Source organism: Felis catus, chromosome A1 (genome assembly GCF_018350175.1).
Source record: "Felis catus isolate Fca126 chromosome A1, F.catus_Fca126_mat1.0, whole genome shotgun sequence".
Taxonomy (NCBI): Eukaryota; Metazoa; Chordata; class Mammalia; order Carnivora; family Felidae; genus Felis; species Felis catus.
The window spans coordinates 22,812,464-22,836,825 of record NC_058368.1 but is presented as its reverse complement, the minus strand read 5'-3'; the positions used below and the strand labels follow the sequence as shown (position 1 = coordinate 22,836,825).

At 35.7% G+C, this 24,362-nt stretch overlaps 1 protein-coding gene across 8 annotated transcripts in view; it reads left to right on the top strand.

Annotated features, from left to right (window-relative positions):
• The window catches only part of RB1 (RB transcriptional corepressor 1), a 181,641-nt gene that overhangs the window by 148,487 nt on the left and 8,792 nt on the right, over positions 1-24,362 (top strand). For all 8 annotated transcript variants that reach the window (XM_023251429.2, XM_045052794.1, XM_023251437.2 and 5 more), the window contains exons 18-26: positions 655-773; positions 4,105-4,247; positions 7,553-7,698; positions 12,530-12,634; positions 13,360-13,473; positions 13,574-13,737; positions 20,564-20,594; positions 22,419-22,561; positions 23,071-23,120. In XM_023251429.2, the coding sequence (XP_023107197.2) occupies positions 655-773; positions 4,105-4,247; positions 7,553-7,698; positions 12,530-12,634; positions 13,360-13,473; positions 13,574-13,737; positions 20,564-20,594; positions 22,419-22,561; positions 23,071-23,120 (1,015 nt within the window). The remainder of the gene's footprint in view (positions 1-654; positions 774-4,104; positions 4,248-7,552; positions 7,699-12,529; positions 12,635-13,359; positions 13,474-13,573; positions 13,738-20,563; positions 20,595-22,418; positions 22,562-23,070; positions 23,121-24,362) is intronic.

Genomic DNA, 24,362 nt, shown 5'->3' with positions numbered 1-24,362 from the left:
ATTTTCCTTATGGGGAGATTTTTAATTATTGATTCTAGTTTTTTAATAGTTTATATAGGACTATTACTACTTTATTTTATTGTTTAGTTCATTTATATTTCTGTGGAATTTTCTACTTGGTCTAAGTTTTCCCATTTATTGGCATAAAACTATTCATAACAATCCCCTATTATCTTCTTAATTTTTGTGATAATAGTCCCACTTTTTGTTCCTATTACTGTTTATTTCTTCTCTTTTTCTCAATCTGACTGGAGATTTAATTTTTCTAGTTAATTCAAAGAACCAGTTACTAGCTTTGTGATCAAACAGTGCATGTATCTTTTAGTTTCATTAAATTATGCTCATATCTTTATTATTTGTCTTTGTGCCATATTTAGGTATTTTCTGTGTATTTCTCCCTAACTTTTAATTTCTTTTCTAACATAAGCATTTCAAGTTATGCATTTTTCTAGCCCTTTATTTTATGTATATAGAACAAAAATTGGCAATCAGTATTTCCAAAGTGAAGAAAAGGATCTCATTTGAATCCTAAATCACTGCTGTCAATTGTAATTAACTTTGTAGCACTCCCCATGTCAGGCAGTAGGGTTTTGATATGCACATGGGAAAATCATACGTACCAGTGTGGTTTTAATGTCATCTGGTTTCATATAGGATTCACCTTTATTTGATCTAATTAAACAAGCAAAGGACCGAGAAGGACCAGCTGATCACCTTGAATCTGCTTGTACTCTCAGCCTTCCTCTCCAGAGTAATCACACTGCAGCAGATATGTAAGTAGAATGTATGCTGTGCTATTAACTCAACCTGCAAATAGGTTTTGAGCATGGTGTAATGCAAGATACTATATGGAAACTGTAAGGAATAGAATTTTGAATAAGACATTGTTCTTGCTTTGAGGGAGCAGGAATATAAGATACATGACCTAAGATCATATAAAAGTGGTACCAAGTGCTACTGAAATCACTCATGTTTGATGTAATAAGGATAGTTTTCATGGCAGAGATGGCAATTTAGTTAGGTCTGAAAGATGGAAAGTAGGATTTCTCTATGGAAACTGGAGAGGAGGGAGGAGACAGAAGGTGTTCCAAGAGTCAGAAATGGCATGAGTTCCAAAGTGTAATGCGAAGAAAGTGGGAAACATTTTCAGGGAATACAGATCAATGCATTTGGGGTAAAGCATAGGATAGGCATAGGGATTAGCGTAGGATATGAAACTAAATCAGTTAATAGGTACACGATGATGATGACGATAATGGAAGAAAAAAGCAAATAGCTAATATTTATTGAGGGTTCACTATGGGCTGGACAGTTGGCTAAATACTTGAGATTGGTTTTTTTTTCCCATTTGGTCTTCATAACATCCCTATAAGGTGATAAATACTGCTATCAGCCTCAGTTCTCTATAAAATAGGAATTAGAGGAATAAGGTAACTTGCCAAAACTCAACAGAAATCAAACCCAAGCAATCTGACCCTGAAGTGCATGCTCCTAAGCATTCTAGCTCTTCTGCCTTTCATAGAAGTGTACCTAATGTTGTTTCTATTTAGTTTTGTCTAGGAATTGACATTATAGTGCTCTGTGATTAGTTCAGGGACTACTTTCCAGAGATGTCCTTTCCATGCTAACTTGTACCCAAACTATTTCTAGCATATGACGCTTCTGCCTTTACATATAAATTTGTTGGCTAAGTTATGCATTAATGTAAATAATCAAGCATTATCTTTTTCTTTAATTCAGTAAGCAGTTGTCTAAGTGCCAGGAAGTTTTCTAGACTCTGGGAATAAAAGGTGGGTAAGGTGGACTAGGTTCTTCTCTTCATAGTGCTTATATTATGGAGGAAGTAAACTAATATATGATGTGCTTTTAGAGTATACTAGGTTTGGGGTGCCCGGCTGGCTCAGTCAGTAGAGCATGTGACCCTTGATCTCAGGGTCATGAGTTCAAGCCCCGTGTTGGGAGTAGAGATTACTTAAAAAGAAAAAAAAATAGAGTATATTAAGTTTTATAATGGAAATAAGTGATATTAAAGCGAGAAACTGAGAGTGTAGGAATGTTTAGGGAAACTTTTTCTAATAAAGTGATATTGCACCTGACACCTCAAGCACAGATGGATGCTGACCAGGCATGAATCTTCATGATATGCATTCCAGGCAGAGCAAACAGTAAGTGTGGTGGCCCTAGGGCAGATCAGACTTAGCTGGTCTGAGGAACAGAAGGAAATCCCAGTGTGCTTGGGGTAAAGTGAGCAAGAGGAGGTTGGAGGTACAATAAGAGAAGTTTGGAGAGGCAAACCAGGGCTGCACCTTTTAGGTTTCCATGGGCCATAGGAAGGGGTTTGGATTTTAGAAGGGCAGTGGGAAAGCATTAAAGTTTTAAGTAAGGGTGCAGCTTGCTATAATTTGTATTTTTAAAGAACCATTTTCTAGCTGCTGTTTGAAGTACAGATAGGTTTGGAGGAGGGTAAAGAAGAAGTAGGAAGACCAGTTTGGAGATAATTTCCATAGTCCAAGTGAGAGAGGTAGGTGACTTGGTCTAAGATACATCAGTAGAGATAGAAAGAAATGGAAAGATCTAGGATGTATTTTAGAGGAAGATTTAATAAGATTTCGTTTTGCATTGAGTTTGAGGAATTGGGAAGAGGACGAAATTAAACATAACTCCTATATTTTAGACTTAAGAAACAGGATGTAATGCGGAGCCATTTATTGAAACGGGAAAAACAGAGGGAAGAAATCAAGAGCTCCCCTTTGGCCTTCTTAAGTTTGAGATTCAAGTAGTGATGTCCTGTAGGTAATTGAATATTTGTACCTAGAACTCAAGGGAGATTAACTTCTATCCAAGTTAAATTTGTCTACAATATTATGAATTAGTGAATTGAAGGGAAATACAAGATTGGAAGTAGACTAGACCCTGTTACTTAAAAGATTATGATGGTGATTCCCTTTTCTTAGTGTATTAGTTAACATATGTAGTGTTAACTAATACTATAGTTATATATAATATAACTATATATATTATATATAACATATATATATTATATATATGTGTGTGTGTGTGTGTGTGTATATATATATATATATATATATATATATATATATATATATATATAATACTATAGTTAACTATAGTTAACTATATGTATTGGAAACATCCATAGTAAGATTTAAATCCTCCTTCTTGCTCAGAATTACTTCTCAGCTACAGGACAAAATTATAAAGTAGCTCTGGATTATCCTATAAAAGGTAACACAAGAGTGGTAGAATGTCAGAAATTGAGATATAATATTTACTAATATCTTCCTTGATTTATGCCTGACATGTTTAGTATACAGGTATAAATCTTCCTTGATAATGTTATCTGAAGTATTAGATAGAATTCTGTACTGTGTAATTTAGGTGGTATGTGTGTGTGTATAACTTAAGTTTTATCATATATATGAACCATAGTTATCAATGAAACATTTTTTTAAGTTTATTAGCTTAGAGACAGAGAGACAGAGACAGACAGAGAGAGAGAGAGAGAGAGAGAGAGAGAGAGAGAGAGAGAGAGAGAATCCCAAGCAGGCTGTGTGCTGTCAGTGCAGAGTTCCATGTGGGGTTCGAACCCATGAACTGTGAGATCATGGCCTCAGCTGAAACCAAGAGTTGGATGCTCTGACTGACCCAACCAGGTGCCCTATCAATGCAACATTTTTAAGAGGAGAATCAGAAACATGACAACACTATTTTGGTGTCAATAACTTATTCTTTTAAGCTAGAGTTATTTTATGATCTCAATCTCACTGTAACTATTAAAATTGAGCATATATACAAATGTAGCTGTCTTTTTTTTTCCAGTAAAGCAGTAACTCCCAGCAAAAGCCATTTCTTAAAATAGTTAGAAATTATAACAACCAGCTTAGTTTTCCTCTTAGGCAGTATCTTTTCTAGCTTGTATTTAAATAGCTTGCTGAATGAAGGAATTTGATGTATAATAACAAACTAAATAGATATGTTTAGATGCATGTGTACAGCTGTGTTTGTGTGTGCATGAGAGACAGACAAAGAGAAAGAGACTCTGAGCGGACTTCAAATGAAGTCTTTTCCTTTGAATATGTCTAGGTATCTTTCTCCAATCAGATCCCCAAAGAAAAAAGGAACTACACGTGTAAATTCTACTGCAAACACAGAGGCACAAGCAACCTCAGCCTTCCAGACTCAGAAGCCATTGAAATCTACCTCCCTTTCACTTTTTTACAAAAAAGGTTAGTAGATGATTACTTTCAAGAACATGACCTCTGGAACCTGGCTGTGACTGGGTTCAAATCATGGCCCTTCTGCTTACTAGGTTTGACTTTGTCACCTATTATCTCTGTGCTTCAGTTGCTTCGTCTGTAAAGTGGAAATGATAATAATCTATTTTATAATAATAATCTACCTTATAGGGTTTTTGAGTTAATTAAATTAATTAACACATAAATGCTTCAAACAGGGCTTAGCACATAGTAAGCACTCAAAAAGTGTTGGATGTTGGTATTGTTGCTGCTGCCGCGTTTGTTATGCCTTCAAATTTGTTTTTGGAAATGTTTGCCCCTGACAGTACCTCTACTGTTGAGGTGTGTATGTAAAGTTAAGACTGTTAAAGTGTGCTGTGGTCTAGTTCAGGCATATTTCCTGGTAATTAGGTTGTAGAGCATTCTCTGTGTGTGTATGAGGTGGGGCAGTTGTGTCTGTGCATGTGTATATATAGCTGACCCTTGAACAATGTAGGGGTTAGGGGCACTAATCCCCCATGAAGCCAGAAATCTGCATACAGCTTTTGACTCCCCAGAAACTTTACTCATAGCCTACTGTTGACTAGAAGTCTCACCGACAGCATAAACAATTGACACGTATTTTGTATATGTATTATATACTGTACTCTTACAATAAAGGAAGTTAGAGAAAAGTGTTATTAAGAAAATCAGGGGTGCCTGGGTGGCTCAGTCAGTGAAGCATCCAACTCTTGACTTCGGCTTAGGTCATGATCTCACAGTTCCATGAGTTTGAGCCCCTACCTCAGGCTCTGGACTGACCCTTCAGAGCCAGCTTGAGATTCTCTCTCTCTCTCTCTCTCTCTCTCTCTCTCTCTCTCTCTCCCCCCCCTCTCTCTCTCTCTCTCCCCCCCCCTCTCTCTCTCTCCCCCCCCTCCTTCTCCCTCTCTCTCTCTCTCTCTCTCTCTCTCTCTCTCTCTCTCTCTCTCTCTCCTCTGCTCATGCTCAGTCTCTCTCAAAATAAACTTTAAAAAAATCATAAGGAAAATACATTTATAGTACTCTCCTGTATTTATAAAAAAAATCCGTGTATAAATGGACCCTCACAGTTCAAACCCATGTGTTTAAGGGTCAGCTCTGTGTGCAAGTGCACACGCACTTGAAGCTCTCTGAAGGAACATGAAAAGCCAGATTCCTCTGCGATAAATACTTTTTCTGATTTTATTCAGGTCAGAAATATACTGAGTTTTATAGGCATATTGTAACATATCCCTTAAGTTAGAGCAGTGTTAGTGAGTGTGGTCCCCAAAAGCAGAATCCACCTCACCTGAAAATTTGTAGAAAGGAAAATTTTTGTTTAGGCTCCATTTAGAACTATACTCAATCAGAAACTCTAGAAGGACATGCAAAAAAAACCAAAACAAAAAAAAAAAGAAAAAGAAAAAACAAAATCCTTATTTTAACAAGCCTTCCAAGGCAAGTCTAATGCATGCTAAAGTGTGACCCAGTAGAGTAGTTACCTTAAAAATTCTGACTACTTTATGAGTCTTTGAAAGGTGTAATTAAAACAAAGGTCATTAATATATAAAGTAGATGGGGGAAAAAACCTCAATTTTGTGTATTCCTTTTCTCCAAACCTGTATCCCAGTAGTATTTTTTATAGATTCTCTAAATAAATCTTATGTTAGTATCCAAGGGCTAGTTTGCCTTCTATGTACATAACTCTGCACTAAGACTAGGGATTATTAACTCATAAAGAAAATAGTGATGGAGGTAGCTGAGGTTACTGTTAAAATGCTGTTTACTGTTGGTGGGAATGCAAACTGGTGCAGCCACCCTGGAAAACAGTATGGACATTCCTTAAAAAGTTAAAAATAGAATTATCCTATGATCCAGCAATTGCACTATTAGGTATTTACCCAAAGGATACAGAAATGTAATTTGGAAGGGATAACACGCACCCTGATGGTTATAGCAGTATTATCAACAATAACCAAATTATGGAAAGAGCCCAAATGTCCATGGATAAAGAAGAGGTGGTATGTGTGTATGTACGTGTATGTGTGTACACACACATATATACATACCTATGTGTATATACACACACGTGCGCATATATATATACACACACAATGGAATATTAACCATCAAAAACAATGAAATCTTGGGGTGCCTGAGTGACCCAGTTGGTTAAGTGTCCAACTCTTAATTTCAGCTCATGATCTTATGGTTCATGGGTTCAAGCCCCACATTGGGCTCCATGCTGAGCATGGAGACTGCTTGGGATTCTCTCCCTCACTCCCTCCTCTCTCTCTCTCTCTCTCTCTCTCTCTCTCTCTCTCTCTCTCTCTCTCTCCCTCCCTCCCTCCCTCCCCCTCTCCCCCTCTCTCTCTCTCCCCCTCTCTCCCTCTCTCCCTCTCTCCCTCTCTCCCTCTCTCCCTCTCCCTCTCTCCCTCTCCCTCTCCCTCTCCCTCTCCCTCTCCCTCTCCCTCTCCCTCTCCCTCTCTCCCTCTCCCTCTCCCTCTCTCCCTCTCCCTCTCCCTCTCTCCCTCTCCCTCTCCCTCTCTCCCTCTCCCTCTCCCTCTCTCCCTCTCCCTCTCCCTCTCTCCCTCTCCCTCTCCCTCTCCCTCTCTCCCTCTCCCTCTCCCTCTCTCCCTCTCCCTCTCTCCCTCTCCCTCTCTCCCTCTCCCTCTCCCTCTCTCCCTCTCCCTCTCTCCCTCTCCCTCTCTCCCTCTCTCCCTCTCCCTCTCTCCCTCTCCCTCTCTCCCTCTCCCTCTCTCCCTCTACCTCTACCTCTGCCCTCCCCTGCCTGCATGCTCTCTCCCCCCTCTCTCTCTCAAAACAAAAAAGAAGGATGAAATCTTGGCATTTGCAACAATGTGGATGGAGCTAGAGAGTATTATGCTAAGTGAAATAAGTTGGTCAGAGGACAAGTACCATGATTTCACTCATTTGTAGAATTTAAAAAACAAAACAAATGCACATAGAGGAAAAAAAGAGGCAAACCAAGAAACAAACTCTTAACTATAGACAACAAGCTGTTGGTTACCAAAGGGCAGGTAGGGAGTGGCTTAAAGAGGTGATGGGTATTAAGGAGGGCACTTGTGATGAGCGCTGGGTGTTGCAATGTAAGTAATGAATCAGTGAATTCTACACCTGGAACTAACATTACATGTTAACTAACTGGAATTTAAATAAAAACTTGAAAAAAAGGTGCTGTTTAACAGTGTTATGGTTATAACAATTTAATGTTCTGAAAAATCCACTTGTAATTGAAAATGAATAATAAACATGATTAATTCCCCATATGTCTCCAGTGTACCGACTGGCCTATCTTCGACTAAATACCCTGTGTGCACGCCTTCTGTCTGACCACCCTGAACTGGAACACATCATCTGGACCCTTTTTCAGCACACACTGCAAAATGAGTATGAACTCATGAGAGACAGGCATTTGGATCAGGTAATAATGTAGTTCACTTCTCTTCTCCTACTTATTTGTTAACTGTATACTGATTTCTTAAAAGATTAGATTCAAATGAGAAGCCAAATCAATTTTGCAGACTTAATATATGTGCACTTGTTAGCTACCTTTTGTAATTTTGCTGTACTTCTTAGAGCTTTAGAGCTTGAGAGTATTTTAGTAACTTGCTTAATGACCTAAAAGATCTTGTTTACACAAATCATTGAAGAAACCGTTTATTGTGGACTTTTTCTGTCTTGTGGTAAACTAGATTTCATGTTAGTATGGAAAAAGCATGAGATTTAAGAACAATTTGATCTGGGGGCACCTGGGTGGCTCTGTCGGGTAAGAGTCTAACTTCGGCTCGGGTCATGATCTTGCTGTTCATGAGTTCAAGCCCCGCATCAGGGTCTGTGCTGACGGCTCAGAGCCTGGAGACTGCTTCAGATTCTGTGTCTCCCTCTCTCTGCCCGTCACCTGCTTGCACTCTGTCTCTCTCTCTGTCTCTCAAAAATAAATGAACATTAAAAAAACTTATTAAAAAAACCCAAGTTTATCTAAAACAGTGCCTACTGTTTGAATGAATGAACAAACTAATGACTAAAAGATTTAATGTACAGAGAACCATCTCTCACATCTTCATTTTTCTTCTCTGTACCGAATAATAAGAATATATATATATTTTTTAGTAACAACTTATTGAGATGTAATTCACATACCATACAAATTAAAGTATACACCCCAGTGGTTTTTAGTATATTCATGGAGTTGTGCAAGCATCGTCACAAACACTTTTAAAACAGTTTTTTATCATGCCAGAAAGAAACACCATACCCTTAACTACTTACCCCCTGTTCCCCCACTCCCTCCATCCCCAGGCAATACTAGTCTATCTCTGTAGATTTGCCTATTCTGGACATTTTTAATAATTGCAGCCATATAATATGTTGTCTTTTCTGTCTGGCTTCTTTTATTTAGTATAGTGTTTTCATTGCTTATCTGTGTTATAGCTTGTATAAGTACTTCATTCCTTTTTATTGCTGAATGATATTCCATTGTATGGATATACCACGTCATATATATCTGTTCATCATTTAGTGTACATTTACTTTCTATTTTTTGGCTACCATGATTAATGTTACTGTGAACATGTATGTACAAGTTTTGTGTGGATATATGTTTCCAGTTTTCTGGATGTATACCTGACAGGGTGTCAGGTCATATAATAACTGTGTTTAACCTTTGAAGCCTGGCCAGATTATTTTCCAACTTACCCACACCATTTTACATTCCTACCAGCGGTGTATGAGGTTCTAGTTTCTCCACATCCTCACCAACTTCTTATTTGCTTTTTTAATTATACTCATCCTAGTGGGTATAGAGTGATATCTCTTTATGGTTTTGGTTTTCATTTCCCTAATTGCTAATGATACTGATTGAACATTAAACACACTTTTCATGTGCTTATTGGCCATTTGTTTATCTTCTTTAGAGAAATATCTATTCAGATCATTTACATAATTTTTAATTGAGTGTCTATTTATTATTGATTTATAAGGGTTCTTCATGTTGTCTACATAAAAGTCCCTTATTTCATATGATTTTTTTCCAGTTCTGAGTTGTCTTTTTCACTTTTTTGATGGTGTCCTTTGAGGCACACAAGTTTTAAATTTTGATCATATTCCACTGGGTGTTGTATGGAAACCAATTTGACAATAAATTATACTTAATATAAAAAAATTTTGATCGTGTTCAGTTTGTTTTTTCTTTTGATGCTAGTGCTTTTGTTGTCATATCTAAAAAACCATTGCCAAATCAGAGACCACCAAGGTTTATCCTTATTTTTCTCCATTTTTCTCAGAGCCTGGGAAAAATGAGTATGAACAATTTAATGTTCTGAAAAATCCACTTGTAATTGAAAATGAATAATAAACATGATTAATTCCCCTTCTAGCTCTTACGTTTTTTGTTGTTTTTTTTTTTTGAGTTAATTTTTCTGTATGGTGTGAGATAGGAGTCTAACTTCGTTCTTTTGTGTGTGAATACTGCTTGTTCCAGCACCATTTCTTGAAAAGTCTTTTCTTTCCCTCTTGACAGTTGTCAAAAATCAACTAACTATATATATGTAAAAGTTCATTTCTGGTCTCTTAATTGTACTGCATTGATCTGTAGGGAAGCATGATACCCCAGTTTTACTCTTCTTTTTCAAGATTTGTTGTGCTGTTCTGAAGCTTGCATTTCTGTATGAATTTTAGGATCACCTTGTCAATTTGTACAAAGAAGGCAACTGGAATTTTGAAAGGGATTGTACTGAGTCATAAATCAGTTTGAGCAGCTCTGTCATCTTAACAATATTAAGTATTCCAGTCCATGAACATGTGATGTCTTTCCATTTATTTAGATGTTCTTTAATTTTTTCAGTAACGTTTTTAAGTTTTCAGAGTACAGTCTTGCATTTGTTATATTCAATTTAGACCTAAGTAGTTTATTCCTTTTAACACTATTGTAACTGAAGTTGTCTCTTTAATTTATTATTTGGATTGTTCATTGCTAGTGTACGGAAATACAATTAATTTTCATATATTAATCATATTACAGTTTTGCTGAAGTAATTTATCAGTTGTAATAGTTTTTAGTGGATTCCTTACTATTTTCAATATATAAGCTCATATATCTTCAAATAGAGGTAGTTTTACTTCTTCCTTTGCAATCCAGATGACTGTTATTTCATTTACTTGTCAAATTGCTTTGGCATAGAACCTCCAATACAGTACTGAATGAAGTGGTGAAAGGGGACATCCTTGTCTTATTCCTGACCTCAGGGGAAAGCATTCAGTCTTCCACCATTAAATGTATTGTTAGCTATGGAGTTTTTGTATATGCCCTTTATCAGGTAGTGGAAGTCCCCATCTATTCTTAGTTTATTGAGTGTTTTTATCACAAAAGGGTGTTGAATGCTTTTTTCAAATGCTTTTTTCTGTATCTATTGAGATGATCATTGGGTTTTTTCCTTTTTATTGTATTGTGGTGTATTATATTAATTAATTCTTCAGTATGTTAAACCAGCCTTGCATTTCTGGAATGAATCCTACTTGGTCACATAGCACATTAGATATGCTGCTGATTCAGCTTGTTTTTGTTAAGGATTTTTACATCTGTAATCATAAGAGATAATGGTAATTCTCCTCTGATGTCTGTTTTTGAGTACTACTGACCTCACAGAATTAATTGGAAAGTGTTCCCTCCTCTTCTAATTTCAGAAGAGTTTGTGAAGAATTGGTATTGATTTTTTTTTAATTTTTTTTTTCAACGTTTATTTATTTTTGGGACAGAGAGAGACAGAGCATGAACGGGGGAGGGGCAGAGAGAGAGGGAGACACAGAATCGGAAACAGGCTCCAGGCTCTGAGCCATCAGCCCAGAGCCTGACGCGGGGCTCGAACTCACGGACCGCGAGATCGTGACCTGGCTGAAGTCGGACGCTTAACCGACTGCGCCACCCAGGCGCCCCTGATTTTTTTTTTTTTTAATGTTTGGTAGAACTCACCAGTGAAGCCATCTAGGCCTGGGCTTTTGTTTGTGGATAGTTTTTTATTATTAATGAAAGCTCATATTTTCTATTTCTTCTTTAGTCAGTTTTGGTAGTTTGTGTCTTTTCTTAAATTTTTCCAGTCCATCTTAGATAGTTGTTTTGTTGGTATGCAATTGTTCATAATGTTCCCTTAAAATCCTTTTATTTCTGTAAGGTCAGTAGTAATGTTCCCAATAAGAATATTTTTAGCAAAAGGTACACTAGTGTATAAGGGTATAACCTACAAATAGGTATATTTTACAAGAGAATAAATATTTGGATATATAAATTCTAGGATGTTGGATTTTTAAAAGTAGGTACTCATTGCCTTATGGTTCTGCTTTTCTACAATATAGAAAGACAGTAGTGCTAAGGGTTTCTAAAGAGATTAGGTATCTTGAATCAAGAAGATGTTTGCAGAGAGAAACCTTAGGAAAAGAACTGAAGTAGGAAAAAAATGTGAATTAGCAAAGAAGTTATTGGATGGCATTCTGAATGGGGAGACCAGAATTGGGGCTGATAGGTTGCCGAACAAGGGATGGTGAATAGATATTCCCGGCGATAGTATATATAAGCAAGAATGTTGCAGAGATATGAATACTTAAATTTGGCAATAAAATTCATGCAGATGAATAAAGTTTGATTTTTAAGTTCATAGAGAATAATTTCTAATCTAATTTTTATATTAAATTTTTTTATTGAAATATAATATGCATATAGAAACATCCATGTATCATAAGGATACATCTTAATGCAGATTCATCAGCTGAACTCACCTGCATAACCTGCCTCCAAATCAGGAACATTATCTACAACACAAAGACTCTCTCCTGCCCCTTGCTAGAAAGTCCCCTTACCACTATCACCAAATGTATTCAGTATTATTTTATCTGATAGTTTGAACCTTTTACACAACTGGCTTTTTTTCTTTTTAAGTGCTAGTTACACAGTTAACTCATTCGAGTTTCAGCTTTTCTGGGAAAAATTTAAGTAACGGGTGAAGGTTAGAGTTATTTACAAACCAGATGATACATTCTAATAATTGAAATTTGGCTATTTGCATTTTGTCCCTTAAACACAATTTGGGCTAAACACTTCACATCAACTTTCAAACTGGGCTCAGGATTAGAAAAAATAATCCTATAGGAACTTAAGCTTCCATTTTTTTTTTTTTGAAGCTAAAAGAAAGATAACAGAGTACTCTTTAGAACACAACTATGTAACAAAATTCTGATATTTTTATATTACATTGATTTACTAGATTATGATGTGTTCCATGTATGGCATTTGCAAAGTGAAGAATATAGACCTTAAATTCAAAATCATTGTAACAGCATACAAGGATCTTCCTCATGCTGTTCAGGAGGTAAGTAACCTTCCATGGTAAGATTTTAGATATATCCATATCCATAATATAGATAACTTAAGTCATTAATTAGACCATATATTCTGACCTTATTATATAAATTCACCTGTCAATTTTTTTACTTTTATGTTATTAATTATTTGTAACTAAAATGGAATTGGAAAGTTAAGACATTTTAATATCCACATTTATATTTTAAAGTTAATAAGGAATACTGTATCCCTCCAACAAAGAGGAATATTTGTAATAAACTTTACATGTATATATACATAAAAAATATCTGTGATGTTTCAGGGCGCCTGGGTGGCTCAGTCAATTAAGTGTCCAGCTCTTGGTTTTGGCTCAGATCATGATCTCATAGTTCATGAGTTCAAGCCCCGCATTGGGCTCCGTGCTGACAGGGCAGAACCTGCTCAGGATTCTCTTTTCCTCCCTCCCTCCCCAACTCTTTTTTTTTTTTCTTTTTCTTTTTCTTTCTCTTTCTCTCTTTCTCTTTCTTTCTCTCTATCTCAAAGTAAATAAACAAACTTTAAAAAAAAATGCATCACATTTCACTTCTGGTAGAGCAGCTATAATCTAAACCTAAGAAGGCTTTTTCAGGTGATTTTTTACTACATAGTATGTGATTCTTACTGTTCAAACATATTATGAATTATTTATAAAGAAAATCTAAAGAGATAAATTTCTAAATTCATTTAACAGTTGTTTTTATTCTTCTTCCTCAGACATTCAAACGAGTTTTGATCAGAGAAGAGGAGTATGATTCCATTATAGTATTCTATAACTCAGTCTTCATGCAGAGACTTAAAACAAATATTTTGCAGTATGCTTCTACCAGGGTATGTCGGAAGTATCCTTTGACTGGGAAACTCTATTTATAAAACAAAGGATCTCATTAAAACATTAAAAAAAATAATCTACTTTTTGTTTTTGCCTTAGCCCCCGACTTTGTCACCAATACCTCACATTCCTCGAAGCCCTTACAAGTTTTCTAGTTCACCTTTACGAATTCCTGGGGGAAACATCTATATATCACCCCTGAAGAATCCATATAAAATTTCAGAAGGTGTGCCAACACCAACAAAAATGACTCCAAGATCGAGGTTTGTGTTTTCTCTTTAGGGAAGGGGCAAAGAATAAGAGGAGATTGTTTTGACCCAAACACAAAAATATAAAGCTTTCTTCATTTAAAATGAATGACAATTTATATTAAGTGACATGGCAAGAATTTGGTAGAAAAGATAAATAATGTTTACTTAAATGGTTTTGCAAATTTAGTCATCAACCTTTCTGGTTGCTGGGATCTATTTTTTGTGAACAGAGAACAACTTTTGTAATAAGTTTAAAATCACTTTCATATTTTTGCAAGTAACAATCTGCTAAGCAAAGTGGATTACTTTCAGTTAAGAATTTTTATTCTGTAGATTTATTGAATGTCCTATAAGCTCAGTGAACTTGTTCGTCTTGCTTTGTTGTTAAAATGTAGATGACTGATTAAATGTAGATGACTGTAAATTAAGTCTTTAGAAGTCCATTCTTAATTCTGCCTGCAGTTTCCTTACATTACTTGGGGCAGGTGTCAGGGCTACTATGGAAGGGTGCTGTCTATAAGGGAGATGAGTATGAAGCTGTTTTAAATTCCTAGATGAAAGGTTCTGTGCAACTACAAATCATTATATCATCTTCTACATCCAACCACAAGTGCTTTCTGGCTTTGAAGTGCTTCCATTGACTTATTATATGTTATCATGGGCAGTTTGAAACTGACTTAATTTGTAGAGTGGTAGGCAGATTAGGAAGTATAGTTAATGTAGTCTCATCTCCCCAAATTGTCAGCTCATATAGTTGTACTTAATGGGCAAGAAAAACAGGGAGAAGGAGATATATTAACCCTTGAGAAAACATTTGTGTGGGGTGTTTAATTACGTAAGTAATGCACACTCATGGTAAAAATCTCAAACTCTACAGGAAGAGATAAAGTAGAAAATAATTGGCAAATGATATAAATGCTCTCATGCACTTTGTACCATACTTTATTTGATGTTCTTATAGTATCTGTGTACTGATACCTACAAATTATGTTGTAAGTTCTTAACATGCTGCACCGTGCATGTTTAATTTACAGTCCCACACTGCCACATGAAAATGTATACTTAGGTAATGAGAATTGATCCATATTATACTTATGATGATGGCTATTTGCTGAGTTTAGTAAAATCATTTCTGGGTTGAGGTTCTTTAGCAAAAAATTCACATTCTTAAAGTTTTAGATAAATCATTTGTCAGGCATTAAGAGAGCATCTTTTTAAAAATTTTTTTTTACATTTATTTATTTTTGAGAGACAGAGACACAGCATGACCAGGGGAGGGGCAGAGAGAGAGGCAGACACAGAATCAAAAGTAGGCTCCAGGCTCTGAGCTGTCAGCACAGACCCCGATGCGGGGCTTGAACTCATGAACAGCGAGATCATGACCTGAGCCAAAGTCGGATGCCCAACCGACTGACCCACCCCAGGCACCCTAAGAGAGCATCTTAATACTCTACTTATCCAGCATATTTAGGTATTCTGCTTAATCAAATATATATAGAATCATGGCCACTTATCAAGGAATCATAGGACAATAAAATCTATTAGTCCCATGTGCATATGATTAGTCTCATGTGCATATTATTATATCCTTGTTATGTCAGGCTAATGCTGTTCTTCAGCTTTATTATTAAAAACAAGTTATATGGTTCACTCATGGCAACCACAAAACCCCAAACCTATGATATATACACAAAAAATAGAAAGAAAGCCAAATATAACACTATTCAGTCACAAAGCAAGAGAAGAAGGAACAGAGAAGAACTACAAAACAACCATTAAACAAGGAACAAAATAGCAATAAATACATACCTATCAATAATAACTTTAAATGTAAATAGCCTGAATGCTTCAATCAAAAGAGAGAGGGTGGTGGAATGGATAAAAATACAAGACCCTTCTGTATGCTGGCTATAAGAGACTCACCTTAGACATAAAGACACATACAAATTGAAAGTAAAGGGATGGAAAAACATTCACCATGTAAATGGAAGCAAAAAAAAAGGCAAAAAATCAGTACTTATACGAGACAAAATAGACTTCAAAACAAAGACTATAATTAGAGACAAAGAAGGGCATTACAGAATGATAAAGCAGTCCAACAAGAGGATGTAACATTTGTAAATATCTGTGTACCCAACACATGTATTAGAGCACTTAAATACATAAAGCACATACTAATGAACATAAAGGGAGAAATTGATGGTAGTACAGTAATAGTAAGGGACTTTAACCCTCCTCTTCATATCAGTAAATAGATCATTCAGGCAGAAAATCAATAAGGAGACAGTGTCTTTGACACTTTGGAACAGGTGGACATAATATTCAATCCAAAAACAAAAAAAATATTACTGTCAAGTGCACATAGAACATTCTCCAGGATAGATCACATGTGAGACACAAAACAAGCTTCAATAAATTTAAGAGGATTGAAATCATACCATGCATCTTTTATGATCACAGCAGTATGAAACTAGAAATAAATCACAAGAAAAAAACTGGAAAAAACACAAACACGTGGAGACTAAACAACATGATACTAAATAACCAATGGGCCAGCAAAACAATTGAAGAAACAGATTCATGGAGAGAAATGAAAATGAAAACACAATAGTCTAAGAATCTTTGGGATGCAGTGAAAGAGTTCTAAGAGGAAAATATATAGCAATACAGGCCCACTTCAAGAAGCCAGAAAAGCTCAAATAAACAATAAACCTTACACCTAAATGAACTAGAAAAAGACGAACAACAAAGCCCAAGGTGAGTAGAAGAAAGGAAATAATAAAGATCACAACAGAAATAAATGATGTAGAGACTAAAAAGAAGAAAGTTAACAAAACCAAGAGCTGGTTCTTTGAGAAGATAAACAAAATTGATTATCCCTTAGCTAGACTCATCAAGAAAAAGAGACAAAGGACCCAAGTAAATAAAATCAGAAAGGAAAGGGAAGTAACAGCTGACACCACAGAATTATGAAGGAATCTAAGAGACTACTACAAAAAATTGTATACCAACAAATTGGATGACCTTGCAGAAATAGATAAATTCATGGAAACATACCAGTTTCCAAAACTGAATCAGGAACAAATAGAAAATCTGGACAGACTGATTACTAGTAATGAAATTGGATCAGTAATCAAAAAACTACCAAAAAATAAACGTCCAGTCCAGATGCGTTAATAGATGAATTCTACCAGATATTTAAAGAAGAATTAATACCTATTCTCCTCAAACTATTCCAAAAAAATGGAAATGGCAGGAAAGGTTCCAAATGCATTCTACAAGGCCAGAATTATCCTGATCTGATAACCAAAACCAGACAAAGTCCCCACAAAGAAAGAAAACTACAGGCCAGTATCCCTGATGAACATAGATACAAAAATCCTTGACAACATATTAACAAATCACATTCAACAACATATCAAAAATATCATTAACCACAAGCAAGTGGGATTTATTCCAGGGGTGCAAGGGTGGTTTGATATTTACAAATCAATCAACATTGTGCAGTGCATCAACAAAACAAAGGATAAAAATCATATGATAATCTCAGTAGACCCAGAAAAAGCATTGACAAAATTCAACATCACTCATGATAAAAAACTTTCAACAAAGTGGTGTTAGAGGGAACATACCTCCACATAATAAGGCCATATATGAAAAACCCACAGATGACATGATACATACCACATGATAACATCATAGTGAGAAACTGAGCTTTTTCTCTAAGATCAGGAGTGAGACAAAGGATTTTCACTCCCATCACTTTTACTTAACATAGTACTAGAAGCTTCACCCATAGCAATCAGGGAAGAAAAAAAATGAAAGGCATCCATAGTGGTCAAGAAGAAGTTAAACTGTCACTGTTTGCAGATGACATGATACTGTACATAGAAAATCCTGAAGACTCCACCAAAAAACTACTCGAATAAGTGAATTCAGTAAAGTTGTAGGATATAAAATTAACATACAGAAATCTGTTGCATTTCTATACACTAATACTGAAGTAGCAGAAAGGGAAATTAAGAAAACAACACTATTTACAGTTGCACCAAAAAAGAATAAAATACCTAGGAATAAATTTAACCAAAGAGGTGAAAGATGTGTATCTGAAAACTATAAAACACGAAAGAAATGGAAGATGACACAAACAAATGCTCATATTCCATGCTCATGGCTTAGAAGAATTAATATTGTTAAAATGACCATACTACCCAAAGCAATCTACAGATTCAATTCAATCCCTATCCATATATCAATAGCATTTTTCACAGTCTAGAACATATAATACAAAGTTTGTATGAAACCACAAAAGACCCCTGAATAACCAAAGCAACCTTGAAAAAGAACAGGGGCACCTGGGTGGCTCAGTAGGTTGAGTGTCTGTCTTTGGCTCAGATCATGATCTTGTGGTTTGTGAGTTCGAGCCACACATCAGGCATGCTGCTGCCAGACCGTCAGCTTAGAGCCCTCTTTGGATTCTCTGTCTTCCTCTCTCTGCCCCTCCCCCACTTGCACTCTCCCAAAAAGTAAATATTAAAAAAAAAAAAAAAGAATAAAACTGGAAATGTCACAATCCCAGATTTCAAGAAAGGTTTCAATGTCATAATTACTACAAAGTTGTAGTAATCAAAACAGCATGGTACTAGCACAAAAATAAACACATTGATCAATGGAACAAAATATCCCAGAAATAAATCAACGATTATATGGTCAATCTATGTCAGAGAAGGAAAGAACATACAGTGGGGAAAAGACCAACTCTTCAATACATGGTGCTGGGAACACTGGACAGCTACGTGTAAAAGAATGAAAGTGGACCACTTTTTAATACCTTACACAAAAGTAACCTCAAAATGGATTAAGACCAAAATGTGAGACCTGAAACCATAAAACTCTTAGAAGAGATCATAGACAGTAATTTCTCTGACATCAGCTGTAGCAACATTTTTTTTCTCAATATGTCTTCAAAACCAGGGAAACAAAAGCAAAAATAAACAAGTGGAACTATATCAAAATAAAAAGCTTCTGAACAGCAAAGGAAACCATCAATAAAATGAAAAGGCAAGCTAATGAATGGGAGAAAATATTTGAAACCATATATCTGAAAAAGAGTTAATACTCAAAATTTATAAAGAGCTCATACAACTCAACAGCAAATAAACAATTGAATTAAAAAAGTGAGCAGAGAATCTGAATATACATTTTTCCAAAGAAGATGTATAGATGGCCAACAGATACACAAAAAGATACTCAAAATCACTAATCATCAGGGGAATGCAAATCAACCATAGTGAGATAGCACACCTGCAAAATGACTAGAATCAAAAAGACAAGAAATAACAAGTGTTGGTGAGGATATGGAGAAAAAGGAACCTTCGTACACTGTTGCTGGGGATATAAAACTGGTACAGCCAATGACGGAAAACAGTGTGGAGGCTTTTCAAAAACTTAAAAATAGAAATACCATATGATTCCACTATTGGGTACTTATCCAAGAAAATTAAAACACTTATTCTAAAAGATATGTTCTCCTGTATGTTTACTGCAGCATTATTTACAATATCTAAGATATGGAAGCAACCTGAGTGTCCGTTCATATATGAATGGATAAAGAGGATGTGGTATATATGTACAAGGGAATATTATGCAGCAGTTAAAAAGTACAAGATTATGCCATTTGAGACAACATGGATGGACCTAGAAGATACTCTGCTAAGTGAAATAAGTCAAAAAAAAACAAATACCACATGATTTCACTCATAAGTGAAATCTAAAAAAAAGAAAAAAGAATAAACAAAAATCAGAATCAGACCTATAAACACAGAGAACAAACTGGCGGTTGCCAGAGGGGAGGGAGTTATGGGATGGGCAAAATGAGTGAAGGGGAGTGGGAGATACAGGCTTCCTGTTACAGAATAAGTAAATCATGGGAATAAAAGGTACAGCATGTGTAGTGACACTAGTGATGATAGTCTGTGATACTGTAATAGCAATACATAGTGACAAACAGCTAAGCTTGTGAGTATAGCATAATGTATAAACTTGTTGAATCACTGTGTTATACACCTGAAACTAGTGTACCCATAATGTGTCAACTATACTCAGACAAAAACCAAAGAACATAAATTATATGGTTCAAACAAGGACAGACTAATAGAGATTTCTGATTCTAAGATATATGACAGACTTTACTATATATCAGTAGAAATCTTAATTCGAATACTGATTATTTAATACTATAAGTTTTTGCCAAATGTTAGGCAAATTTTTAATGAGAAAATGTGAAAGAAATTTTAATTGTTATCTTACGCACTGATTTATGAGAATTAAATATGGATAAATTAAAATTTTCCTTTATCTTCTTTAAATGTGGACAGTGGCAGAATATAGTCTTTCAGTCATGAAGTTCTTTAAAAATCTAAGAGACCAGCGGGGGCGCCTGGGTGGCGCAGTCGGTTAAGTGTCCGACTTCAGCCAGGTCACGATCTCGCGGTCCGTGAGTTCGAGCCCCGCGTCAGGCTCTGGGCTGATGGCTCAGAGCCTGGAGCCTGTTTCCGATTCTGTGTCTCCCTCTCTCTCTGCCCCTCCCCCATTCATGCTCTGTCTCTCTCTGTCCCAAAAATAAATAAACATTGAAAAAAAAAAAATCTAAGAGACCAGCTCAGTGTATGATTAGAGTAGCATTGTTAGAATAAGCCACTGATGACTATAATTTTGTTGTGGTTCTGGGGTAGAGCAAACTTTTGATTTGGTATTTCTAATAGCTTAGAATGATGTATGTTCATCTCTGCACAGTTATATATGATTTTCATTACTAATTTGTATTTTATCTTGACAGAATCTTAGTATCAATTGGTGAATCATTTGGGGTGAGTATTTTCTTTCTGTAAAATACAGGAGCATTCATTGTAACTATAAAAGAAATTGCAGATTTCTGTTAACTTGAATTAACAAATGCTATTATTCAAACACCTCATCAATGCATATTGCATAGAATTTAGAAAGAAAGAAAGAAAAATAGTTTTATTTTCAAATCACATTTAATTTCAAATTATACTCCTAATTGGTGAATTTCAAAGTGGTTTTTTAAACATCCTTTGAAATTATATAATACATTACATAGATTTTTCTAAGCCATCAGTTCCTTGTCACTTGAGCCTCTACATGGAGCCACTCATTACAACATGGCATCCTGCTTCCCTCGGAGCAAGAAGAAAGAGAGAGGTATAGAGCAAAATGGAAGTCACGGTCTTTTTGTGACTAATATTGAAAGTGATATTCCATCACTTTTGTCTTATTTTTGTCAGAAGCAAGGTAACACTAGGTCCAATCCACACACTCAGAGAAGGGAGTATTACACAAGCGTGTAGAAACTAGGAGGTGGGGATTCATGAGTGCCATTCTAGAGTCTGCCTACCCACTGCCTCAAATGAAATAACTAGAGAAGGATGGTGGTTTGTATCCTAAAAGACTGAGTGTTAAAACATATGTTGCAAGTAGTAAATGCTGTGGTATTGAGCTCAAATTAGGGTATAGCTATCAGGCTTCACAAAAGAGATGTGGGACCACATAGGAAGAGTTGGATCTGGATCCGAATAGAGTAGGGGTCCTCAAACTTTTCTGCTTGCTATAACCTCTAAAAGAATTGAGAAAATGTTACAGGTACTTATATACTTTAAAGCTGATAACTAAAAATCTTATCATAAATTTGATACGTACACAGGATGTGCTCTAAATATATTTTCCATCTAAACTTGTTTTTGCATTTAATTTTTAGAAAATTACCTCATTTAAATTTTGGAAAGTAAAGTTTAATTAACAGAGCTAATCCTCACTGTCAGATCAGTCAGACTTAATATTTCTATCAACAGTCTGACTTCATTTTTTAGTTCAGATGAACACGTTCATACACATCCCTGAGGTAATCGCCTGCTCCAGTTCTAAATTAGACATAGAATTTTAGAAATAGAATTTTCCCGTGTGTTTGTCCCTTGGATGAAATAAGTTATTGTGTCCCCTTCGGTACTTATTACCAAAGCTTCCTTTACTTTGCTGTGACAGGATTCTCCCTCAAGAGATGTATATTGCAAATCATCTCCAGTAATAATGAATGGACTCAAAGTCTTTTGATATTTGAATTTTTATTTAAAAACTTAATGAATTCACATTTCAATAAATATTGTTATCAGTAATGGTTTAAAATATATAAACTATATGACTTGTCGACATAATACCCACAAAGCAAATCCAGAATTATTATTGAAAAGATATTTCACTTCTTATTAGACTCTTGTGATAGTCTCTTTGGTCCTGTTATGCCCTCAAACAAACAAAACCCATAAGGTTCCAGAAAGCCATTCTAACTTTACACACTTCTGAGGAGTAGCCTTGGTTTTGTGTGTGGGTGGGTTCCCAAAATGAGGAACCAGGGTTTTCAGAGTAAGTCAGACTTGTTGGAGGAAGGCGAGAAGCCTCATGGGGAGAGACAGGAGGGTATTTAATTGGGGCAGAGGTAAGTGTAGTTACACTGATTCTAAGATTTTTCATATCTCATTTGGTGCAATAAAGCAGAAAATGAAAATGCAGGTATTACCCCAGCTGATTTTTGACACCCCTCAGACTACAGTTAAAGGTTGCTAACTGCAAGATTCTGGCATTTAATGATTTAAAATAAAGAATTCTGTAATTTGTAGACTTCTGAGAAGTTCCAGAAAATAAATCAGATGGTGTGTAACAGCGACCGTGTGCTCAAAAGAAGTGCTGAAGGAGGCAACCCTCCTAAACCGCTGAAAAAACTACGCTTTGATATTGAAGGATCAGATGAAGCAGACGGAAGGTAGGAACAGGTTTGAAATGGTCCTGTGGAGAAGCCAGAGTGCAGCTGTGCTCCTGACTTCCACCAGGCCCTTTTATGCCAATTTCATTTGGAAGTTGTGAACGTTGCTCAAAATAGGTAGGAATGTATCCCAAAGTTAAAAGCACCATATAAATCATGTACTGCCTACTGAAAGTCATTGAAAATATTGGCTACTAGCAATCTGATGTTTTTTCATGTTTTTTTATAAAGCTATTAATAAAAATTCGTTATGATTAACGTTAGACTTTTTAAGTGCTTACTCTTGAAAAATATTTACTGTGTTTTGTAAGACTCACTGACAAAATACAAAAAGGTTCTAAATTTGTGATGGTTATATTTTAGATGTTTTTTGTTCATAAACTGTTGAAATTAAAAGTCACTCACTAAGAGTATAAAGTAAGTCGTTGAAATCACCATAGTTATTAAAATTTTGAGTTTTCCGTTTATCTGTATACATGTGAAATGTTTTGTCTTTTTTAAATCTGCAGTAAACATCTCCCAGGGGAATCCAAATTTCAACAGAAACTGGCAGAAATGAGTAAGTACTTATCATTTCACCTTATGTAAATATGAAACATTGTTTATCTTGCAAAAGGCCTTTTCTTGTTTTAAAGGAATAAATACATATAATTCCCTAACTTAGCACACTTGCTTATACACTGAAGATGCAATTCAATCAAGTATGTACTCTTTACCCACAGACATTTGTGGATTAGATGTATGATGCAAAGTGAAGGTCATCTTTACTCTTTCTAAAATCTTTAGTGTAGAAATACTAAGAAGTGAAACCACATCTTCAACATGAATGGCTAGAAATACTTCAGGAGAGCGAAACTATAATGAGGAACTCTTTAAGAGTGTTGGATATAAGGAAAGGTTTTTTTAAATAAAATTAGCATATATAAACATCATCCCCCTTATTTGAATAATTTTTTATCCTATTATGGAACTTCTCTAATTTGCAAGTTTTAAAAATTTACTGTCAAACAAGTTTTCCATTGCTGGAAATCATAATTTTGATAAAGAGCACCAAATCATTTTCCAGATTACACAGAGTGACATAAATCGGGAATGTTAAGACAAAGGGGATTCTATCCTCAGCCACTCTAAGACTATAAAAGATTAACCTAAGTATAATAAATGGAAACTACGTTAAGAAAAAGACAAACATGTACTGACTGCTACTCGATTGTCCTACAGAGATAACTGTGGTAGTTTAAGTGTGACACTTCCTGATAATCTGCCAGATCCATTGACAGGAAATATAGCTGGTATGGGGAAAGAAGACACAGACTTCAGAGATAAGTATTAAAATTATTGGGGCATCTGGGTGGCTCAGTCAGTTAAGCGTCCGACTCTTGATTTCTGCTCCGGTCTTAATCTTGCGGTTGGTGAGTTTGAGCCTTGTATCAGGCTCTGCACTGACGGCATGGAGCCAGCTTGGGATTCTGTGTCTCCTTTCTCTGCCCTTCCCCTGTTCACATGCACAAGTTTGTTCTCTCTCTCTCTCTCTCTCTCTCTCTCTCTCTCTCCCTCTCTCTCTCATTCTTTCTCTCTCCTTCCCCCCTCCCTCTCTCTCTCTCAAAAATAAACATTAAAAAAAACCCTATTATTCCTAGGTCATAGGACATATCAATAAGAACAATACCAATTGAAATGTGACTTTTTAAAAAAAAGGCTTTCTCTAAACATGTGTCTGTCAATACTAAGTATTTAAACTATAAAGTATTTAAAAGAATGTTTTTGGGGGCGCTAGGGTGGCTCGGTTGAGCATCCATCC